This window comes from Populus euphratica, unplaced genomic scaffold (assembly GCF_000495115.2).
Source record: "Populus euphratica unplaced genomic scaffold, PopEup_1.0 scaffold78.1, whole genome shotgun sequence".
Taxonomy (NCBI): Eukaryota; Viridiplantae; Streptophyta; class Magnoliopsida; order Malpighiales; family Salicaceae; genus Populus; species Populus euphratica.
The window spans coordinates 1,795,964-1,806,060 of NW_011499867.1; the positions used below are offsets into that span (position 1 = coordinate 1,795,964).

Genomic DNA, 10,097 nt, shown 5'->3' on the forward strand with positions numbered 1-10,097 from the left:
TCATTGATGCTAGAGTCAGGAACATGAAAGGAAGAATAAAAAAGAAAAAAAGGAGAATAAATTCTTAGCAATTTTAGACAAAACCACCAATGCAACCTGCCTTAGGTAGGACATTTAAGGGGTGATAGCATTTTTCCTTTTACATAACCAGTCCCGTACCATAGAATCTCTATTGACCAGTTAGGGTTCCTAGTGACCATAATACTAGGTGGCGACTCCTTGAATAAGACCTTTTCCCTTAAAAAAGAACAAGATGCTAGATATATGTTCTTTTTCCAATCAAGATTATATTTTTAATCAGTTGTCGCGATGTCTAGGTGTGACAGAATGACGATTCCACTAGGGACTTCTAGGACTAAGCTTTGCTTTTATTTTTTTTTATTGCTAAAAATATTTCTTGGATTGTGTTTTTATTGTTGTGTTGTTTTTGTTTATCAAGTTTTATTTTTGCTTTTATTTTATTATTTTAGCATGCATAGTTATTCATTATTTATCATACATATATATTGCTTAGGGATCTAAGGCCTTCATGTATCACTCATCTCATTTTTAAAATACATGTGGTATCAACTTTAAGATAAGTGGAGGAGTAACGACACCCTAATGACTTTAGCCTGGGTAAGCTCGCGAAACTATCCAACTCTCATATGATTGTTTGCTCGACAGTGATCGATATGCTAAACTGATATTACTTAGGGCCTCTATCTTCATGCCATTTGTAACCTCATATCAACCTTTTAAAGATGATTACTGAGCATGCAAAAGACCTTTGAGACTAGGTAGAAAAATTACCTTGATGTATTTAATGACTAGAACCTATCATTTAGGTTGATCCCTGTGTAATTTCATTAAGATAAGCTTAAACGTGTAAACATCTTTACTACATGGGCTTTTGGGTGACATAATGACTGTTAATCCTAAGATAACAGCTATTGAGTATGGACTCGATTTTGAATCCTAGCAAATGACCGAGAGAAATTGCCCTAGACTGAATGTCAGTGAGATACCACTACTAAAAGACATTAGATTCATAATGAAAGACACCAAGAATGTGGTTGAAAGCTCAAATGACAAAAGGCTAAACAGATCTCCTCTCGGCATTGCAATGAATATCGAATTCGAATCTGACCACACATCTAAAGAATAACGATTGTTATGTCACCCCATAAAGGTGAATCCATACCTAATATGTTGCATTCATCTTCATGCATGTTCAAACATACATTCATGAATTGTCATGATGCCGCATTTAGAGTGAAATACGGGTCCCCTGTTAAAAAGCACCCTTAACATGCAATTATGAAAAGAAAAAAAAAAGGGAAATGAAGAAAAAGCCTAGTTGGAAGCCCAACACCAAAAAAAGATGAAAAGTCTTAAAGAAGAAGTCACAAGGCTTACTAGCCTACTCAAAAAGGCTTTGAGATCTAAACCTGAAGAAATAAAATTTATAGCTCGACTTGAACCTATGCTCGTAAATCCATATAATCTAAGGGCAAATGAGATGTCTTAATAGGCTATGTATTCCTAATTTGCTCAACCAACATATCCCATGAGAATGTCATTTACCATTGACCTTATAATATAGGAATCATAAGAGAACAAGATGGTAAAAGAAGATGGCCTAAACAAATGGGCTATCCTAGAACAAAAGCTAAGGGCATTTAAGGGAACCAACTTACATGACCTTATAAAAGCTGCTGAGATGTGTTTGGTACTTAACGTAGTCATTCCGAAGAAGTTTAGAGTGCCAAATTTCATCAAATACATAGGAACTCAATGCCCTATAACTCATCTCAAAGCATACTGCAACAAAATGGTTGAAGTAGTTTATGACGAGAAACTATTGATTCACTTCTTTCAAGACAGTTTGAGAGATGTTACCCTTACTTGGTATATGAGGTTGGATAATACCAATGTAAAAAAGTAGAAGAACTTAGTTGATGCCTTCATTAGGCAATATAAGTTCAATATGGATGTGGCCTTTAATAGGTCAAGTTTGCAAGTTATGGTAAAGAACAACAAAGAGTCCATAAAAGAATACTCTCAAAAGTGGCATGAGACAGCCATACGAGTTGATCCTCCTTTGTTGGAAAAGGAGATCATCAATTTATTTGTTAACACTTTCAAGGCCCCGTACTTTGAATACCTGGTTGGAAGCTCTGCACAATATTTTTCTAATCTGGTTAATATAGCTGAGAGGATCAAACAAGCTATCCATTTAAGAAGGATTGCTGACTTGACTGAGAAGAAACATTTTACCAGACAAAAGAAAAAAAACTAAGGTTCTCAATGTCAAAGTTGGTAACAAAAAATGAGAGAAAGAGCTACCAATTAAAATAAAGACATCTTGAGATTACTCATCCTAAAGATGAAGCTACAATGTCATTAGGCCAAAACTGGACTATATATGACCTTTACTGACTATTAGAAAGGTACCTTTGTCAAGGAATTCATAAGAGAGGGATGGTTGGAAAATTCTAGAAATTCCAATCAATGATTGCTAAGAGTTTAACCTTTTTATGTGTCATTTTGCTACTGTAAGGTCTTTGTTGCCTTTTTAGGATTTCAATGAAATAATGAGTTTGTCCTTCAATTGTGTTCTTCCTTTGATTTACAACCAGAATATCTTAATGGGATTCCCTCTAAATGCTCACAAATACACTTTTGAAGCCTGATCTAATAAACTCAATTCATCTCTTTTACCAAAATCAGTTTTCATATTGGAATTTTAAAAATTAAACTTGCATTTTGATTTTAAAAATAATTTGATGTTTATTTAAAATGATATTTTTTACATTCTACTTGTAAAATGACACATGAATCAAGCAACTCCTTCATTAAGATGACTAAACTTCAAACCAAAATGCACGAATAGAAAATGAACTATCATCCTCACATCATAACTCTTGAGCCATGTTTGTTTTAAATGTATGAATAATGGTATGTAGTGAACTCTTTGCTCATAGACTCATGAAATGTATCTCTTTGCGAAGACCAAACCATTATATTAGACGAGACTAAAGTTTATTGATCTTAACTATTTGCGTTTGAAATGAGAAAAGACCATTGTTGTTATTCCTTCCACATTCTAAAAAACTATATCCTTTGCGGCCTCTCTTTGAGCCTGAATAATTTTTCTTTCATGAAAAATCCTAACTAGAATCACACCCCACACTAGGGGCAAGAGAGAATTTGAATGAAAAAAAAGCCATGACAAAGCTAGAAAGGCAAAAGAGCCTAAGAAACTCAAATGCTAGGGGGTATGCCCAAAGCACAAGAAAGAGTGATAACCAAGATAAAGTGAGTATGCCCTAGCATAGCAATGAAAAAGCAAATCAAAGAAGAGCGGTAAAAGAAAAAATGAATGACACAAAGAGTAGAACTACTGATAGTGATCCTTAATCTTTGAAACCTTGACACATTATTTGAGCCCTATAAATCATTTCCTTTTATACCCAAAAACCATAGCCTACGTTACGTGCCTGTAGAAGTCCTTTCTGATCAAGCAAGCAAGCAATTTGGAATAATAAACAATGCTCTTAAAATGCAAAGAGTACTTTTTCATAAGAGTCATGACATCGAGAACGAACTACTCATTATTATTCATGCTGATAAAATGATTGTTAAAAAAGAGACAAGTTTTTCTCAAACAAAACCTCGAGCTTTTTCTCAAGCTCGTCGCTTTGGAAACCCATAAAAAACAAAAGATCACCTCATCATGTACTTTCACCAAAGACAATATCGCCAAACAGAAAGAGCAAAACAATCTCTTTTCCAAGAAAAAAACTAAGGAGTTGCAAGAATTCAAAAGCAAATGCTTTTAAACTCATATCAAACAATTTTTGTTTTCAAAATGTAAGATCAAGATTTTAAGATTCATTTTAAAAAAATATTCCTTCACTAGATTGAAAAGGAGAGGAATGAGAGAATGGTCACTTAAAACCATTATTTGTCTAATTTGTTGACAAAACACACTTAAGAGGCAATAACCAATACAAAGGAGCAATATTGTGTTTAGAAGGAAAATCTATCCCTTCTAATAAAAAAACAAAAGGGGGAACATCTCCTGCAATAAGACAAGGGGGTACTGCGATTTATAAAAGGCAGCTTAATCATTTCAGCAAGTGACACCAAATGTTTTTAGCAGTGAGACAGGAAGTAATGAATGATCCTTTTAAATTACTTGACAAGACAAAAAATCTCTAGCAAACAAGTGGGTCATGATGGGCACCATAAGGACTAAGCTGCGTAAATGAATCTGGGTGGGCCAACTCAAGTAGGTTGAAGCTAAACGATGAAGATGATCCAAATCAGAGATAACAAGTCGTCATCAATCCAGCAAATAAGAAGATTAAGAAGAAATGGGGGCCTATATTTCAAATAAGGTAAAGATACTTGCAAATCATCTAAATTTTGAGACATTAGACAACGAGTTTTGCAAACTTTGCAAGAGAAATATTTGACGAGATCCATCAAATGGAAGGCCACCTTGAAATGGCTAAGTTTGAAGTTGCTTTTGAAAAATTTTCACATTTGAGAGCAAATGTGAATTGTTGCTTCCTTTTAAGCGCGCCTTTAGCGCTTCGCTTCCTTTCGAGCGTGCCCATGAGCCTTCGTTTCTTTTGGATCGCGCCTTTGACCATTTAAAGGTAGTGCGTTTCCTAACCTTAATTCCTTTCGAGCGCGCCTTTAAGCCCACACTTTCTTTTGAGTTTGTCCTTAAACCCTCACTTTTTTTTAATTGCGCCTTCAAGCCCTCAACCATTTAAAGGTAACGAATTTCCTCACACTAGCTCCTTTCGAGCGAGCCTTTGAGCCCTCGACCATCCTTTTGAGAGCGCCTTCAAGCCCTCATTTTCCTTTTTTTTTTCTTAGATAGGTCACCCATTACAATAAGACCCTTTTTTGGGCAGGTCACCCATTACAGTGAGACCATTTTCTTTGTTTTTCCTGGGTAGGTCACCGATTACAATAAGACCACTTGTTTTTCCTAGGTAGGTCACCGATTACAATAAGACCACTTCTTAAAATAAAAAAAAAAACCTATCTCTCTGTATTTTCATCATCAGGCAGGTCACCAGGAATAATTAAACCACTCGCGAAACACTTTTCGTGTTTTACTCTTCATCGAACAGGTCACCTGGAAAAATGAGACCACTCACGAAATCCTTCGCGTTGCTTCTTCCTATCGGGCTAGTCACCTAGAACAATTAAACCACTCGCGAAACCCTTTTCACGTTTTATTCTTCATCGGGCAGGTCACCTAGAAAAATGAGACCACTTGCGAAATCCTTTGGGTTGCTTCTTCCTATTAGGCTGGTCTTCTGAAACAATTAGACCACTCGTGAAACCCTTTTCGCATTTTATTCTTCATCGAGGAGGTCACTTGCAAAAATGAGACCACTCGTAAAATCCTTCGTATTGCTTTGTCCTATCAAGATAGTCGCCTAGAACAATTAGACCACTCACAAAACCCTTTTTGTGTTTTATTCTTCATCGGGCAAGTCACCTAGAAAAATGAGACCACTCGGGAAATCCTTAGTGTTGCTTCTTTATATTGGCCTGGTTGCCTGGAACAATTAGACCACTCACAAAACCCTTTTCATGTTTTGTTCTTCATCGGGCAAGTCACCTAGAAAAATGAGACCACTTACGAAATCCTTCGTGTTGCTTCTTCTTATCAGGTGGTCATCTAGAACAATTAGACCACTCGTGAAACCCTTTTTGCATTTTATTCTTCATTGAGGAGGTCACTTGCAAAAATAAGACCACTCGCAAAATCATTCGCATTGCTTTGTCCTATCAGGATAATCACCTAGAACAATTAGACCACTCACGAAACCCTTTTCGTGTTTTATTCTTCATCAGGCAGGTCACATAGAAAAATAAGACCACTCACAAAATCCTTGGCGTTGCTTCTTTCTATTAGGCTGGTTGCCTGGAATAATTAGACCACTCGCAAAACCTTGGTTGCCTGGAATAATTAGACCACTTGCGAAACCCTTTTCACACTTTATTCTTTATCAAGCAAGTCACTTGGAAAAAGAGACCATCTTTCTTAAAAAAAAAAAAAACAAAAAAATTCTCAATAAAAAAAAAGGGAAAGCAAAAGAGGAAGGGTTTTCACAATTATTCTTCTTTACAAAACTTACCATACAAAGTTAAAAAGAAAATATTTTTTCTAATGCCTTTGCACCGTCAACATTTTAACAAAGGGATAACTATTATAACTCAATTGTGGCCCATTGACTTTTTAATTTAATTTTACAAGGTTAATATGTAAAATTAAAAGATCAAAGATTTATTTCAATGAAAAGTGTGATTTTCCAACTTGCGTGAAAACTAGGAACTATAGTATACTTTTTTTATTCTATCCTTATCTTCAAGATAATCACTATCTTGAAGATAATTTTTTTCTTCAAGATAATGATAGTTATCCGCTTTTAAATTTGATTCTTAATCAAATTCAAACTTTGAAAAAGAGAATGAGTTTGATTGAAACTTTGCTTCTCACACGCGAAAGGATTCCAACACTATAAATACAGACCTTAGTGTATGTAAAAAAAAAAAAGGAGGGACAATTAGAGAGAAACTCTAAAAGAAGAGACTCTAAGAGGAGTCATTGCTAGAAACCCTAAAAGAGAGAAACATAAAAAAGAAAAAGGGGCGGCGAACCTTATACTAGCCACCGCCCCCCTCAACCCCTCTATTCTTTAGCCTAGTCTCCCTCGACTTTCCCTCCAGCAGCTGCACACCTAGGTAAGTTTTCTTCCTTTCTTTTTAAAATAATTAACTAGTCACTATTGCATGCATGCGTGAACCTTTCACTCATGGCTAAGCTAGGTCCAACCCAAAAAGAAAAAAAAGAGTTGGCCAGGTTTAGGTTTTAGGCCTAGTCGACCCAAACTATGTTTGCTAAGAGTATGTTTGGCAAAACACACCCTTATACCTTGGCTAGAATTTTTATGCCTGTTTTAGTTGGATATTTAGCTAGATGAGCCCTTTTTCGATATTAGAAAATTCCAAAAATATTTGAGAATCTTCATTGATTTATTTATGGTCCCCTCACACTTTTCTTTTTGTGTTTGTATTTTTTGAAAATATGCTCAATCTGTGGACTATTACTGTTAAATGCAAATATATCGTGCAATTTTTTACTTCCATCTAAAAAGGGAAAATAATAATAGAGAATAAATAAGAAAAAAGAAAATAAAAAATCTCTTCAAATTCATTTTTTATGAAATATTCATTGACGCCAGAGTCAGGATTATCGTATTTTTTGTATTTGTGCGATATTTACCAATACCGAAGTTGAAAATATTTGTAGAAATTATCCACTGATGCTAGAGTTAGGAACATAAAAGGAAGAATAAAAAAAGAAAAAAGGAGAACAAATTCTTAACAATTTTAGACAAAAACACCAATGCAGCCTGCCTTCGGTAGGACGCTTAAGGGGTGATACCATTTTCTCTTTTGCGTAACCAATTTCGTACCATAAAATTTTTGTTGACCAGTTAGGATTCTAGTGACCATAATACTAAATGTCAACTCTTTGAATAAGATCTTTTTCCCTAAAAGAACAAGATACCAGATATCTATTCTCCTAAAAGAATAAGATACCAGATATCTATTTTTTTTCCAATGAAGATTATATTTTTAATTGGTCGTTGCGATGTCTAGGTGTGATAGATGGTTCAAAATCAATGAATGTCAGCATATAATGCTTGCAGCTGTTACACTATTATTAGATTGTTGTAACTAATAAATTTATTTTTATATTTTTTATGTATAAAGAGATTGTAAAATCAATTTTGATAAATTAGAAAACTCTGTTTCTTCAAACAGTTTCTTGCAACACATGAATGATCATCAAGGAATACTAATATTCCTTTTATTATATTTGTGGTTTCCTTAAATGATCTATATATTTTTTCTTGATTAATCATATGTTATTTTGATGAGTATTTAATTCAAGATTTGTGATTTCACGTACCAAATTACGTTGTGTGTAAGTAGGAAACAAGCATATGATGGCGGATGCAAAGCTTTGTAAAAAAAGTTAATTCCCCACGAATGAGTGCATAGCTATGAATTGTGATTCCGATTGCAAGGAAATTCATGGAAGCAAGGCTAAAAGGGTCTGCAATGGTTTTCTTTTCTGCAATTGTTTTCTGCCTTGCTAGTTTCTGCCATATATAGCCATCTATGCCCACGTTGCGTGGCAGTCTTGGCACATCAAGATGTATTGTCAAAACAAATAAAAAGGTGTGACCGAAAAATAATAAATAAAGATTGTCTTCTTTTTCATTATTAACCATGTGTTAAAACATGTGATTTGATCAAGAAACAATGAAATTATTGAGAAAATAAATCTGTTAAAAAATCATCTCAACTTAAAAGCTTAAGCTATTATATGAGCTCTCAAGATATGATTTATATTATTTTCTAACACACCCCCTCAAGTGAAAGTTCTTTGGGCTTAAAATTTGTACAGACCCACATTACCTTGTGCTTAATTTTTATCAAATAAATAGAGATGGTAAGATTCGAACTCGTGACCGCTTGGATATCAAAGCTCTAATACCATGTTAAAGAACCATTTCAACGTGAAAGTATTTCAGATTTTGGGTTGAGATGGTTTTTTGACATAGTGTCAAGAAACTATTTTACCTAAAAATTTATACTGTTAGGTGAGATCCCAAGATATGATTTATATTATTTTTTAACAAAATCAAGATTATATATTTTAAATTCAAATCCAATTAACATAATCATTAATTATATAAAAAAAATAAAGTATCATATCATAAGATTTTTATCATGGTATCATAACCAACAATGCGTATATACTATACTGAAGTTCTTTAACAATTTTTGCTTGACTATTGCCCATAATTTTCCATCGCCCATTAGTTTCATAGTTTTCCATCATCATACTTACATCCGTACAAAACAAAAATCATATTAACATCAACCTATTTTTAATGAAAAGTTTTAGACTATATCCCATAATTTGTTTAGGTGTCCTTACAATCACAATTTGGAGATATTTTTTCACTACGCCATTCATGGCATTTCTCTTGTATATTTCCTAAGTTGCAAACTCAAATAAGGTTTGACTTTTATTTTTTATAGCACACGGTAGAGTTAAATATGGTCTCGTAGAATTATTTATTTTCTTTCATTGTTATTGGCTTGAATAACTTGGTTTATCGTGTTCTTTTTTTTGCAAATTAAAATAATAAGATTTCAATATTATCTATTTCAGACTCACGAAGAGTTTTCTTCAAAATATCCATAAGTTTGAAAGGGCATGTTGAGAAAATAAATCAAAACAATATAATTATCAATTATGGTGGAAATCAAGAGTCATATCAAAAGGTTTTAAATGATTAAAGATTCTAATTTATTTCCATTATTGTTTGATTGTGTTTCTATATACCTTTTAATTTTTTAATTGTAATCATATATCATATCAATAAATAAATATATTCTCATCATGGAACTAGACCTAACAATCTACATGTAATTGCGTATTATTGCCCGTTCGCCATAACTTTAAGAGAATTGGAATGAGAGGTTTTTGAGGAAGAACTTTGGGCTCGTTTCGGACCAGTTGATTATGAAGATTTTGATGAAATTTTATCAAGGGTTTCACAGGTTGGCAACCTGATGATAGGATGGATTAAATTGAATTAAAGATATAGAACTAAATGAAATAACTAGGTGACATAGAGTCAATATGTAAATAATTACATCAAGGCAATAATCTAGAGAGAATAAGTGAAGAAATTTAGGGATTTAAAGTGGTTAACAATGGTTAAAGGACTAATTAATTAGGTTTTAAAATTACAATGAGTATTAAATTTGTTTTAAAAAACTAGAATGGCTGATCATTGATAATTTACTCTCAATGTGTCTGTATTATCCAAGGCAATAATCTAGAGAGAATAAGTTAAGAAATTTAGGGATTTAAAGTGGTTAACAATGGTTAAAGGACTAATTAATTAGGTTTTAAAATTACAATGAGTATTTAATTTGTTTTAAAAAACTAGAATGGCTGATCATTGATACTTTACTCTCAATGTGTCTGTATT

At 33.4% G+C, this 10,097-nt stretch overlaps 1 protein-coding gene across 1 annotated transcript in view; it reads right to left on the minus strand.

The window, feature by feature from the left end:
- Positions 1–9,654: 9,654 nt before the first annotated feature.
- LOC105126479 (cytochrome P450 CYP736A12-like) overlaps positions 9,655–10,097 on the minus strand; it is a 3,312-nt gene continuing 2,869 nt past the window's right edge. The window contains exon 3 of the mRNA XM_011027346.1: positions 9,655–9,669. Coding sequence (XP_011025648.1) covers positions 9,655–9,669 — 15 coding nt within the window. The remainder of the gene's footprint in view (positions 9,670–10,097) is intronic.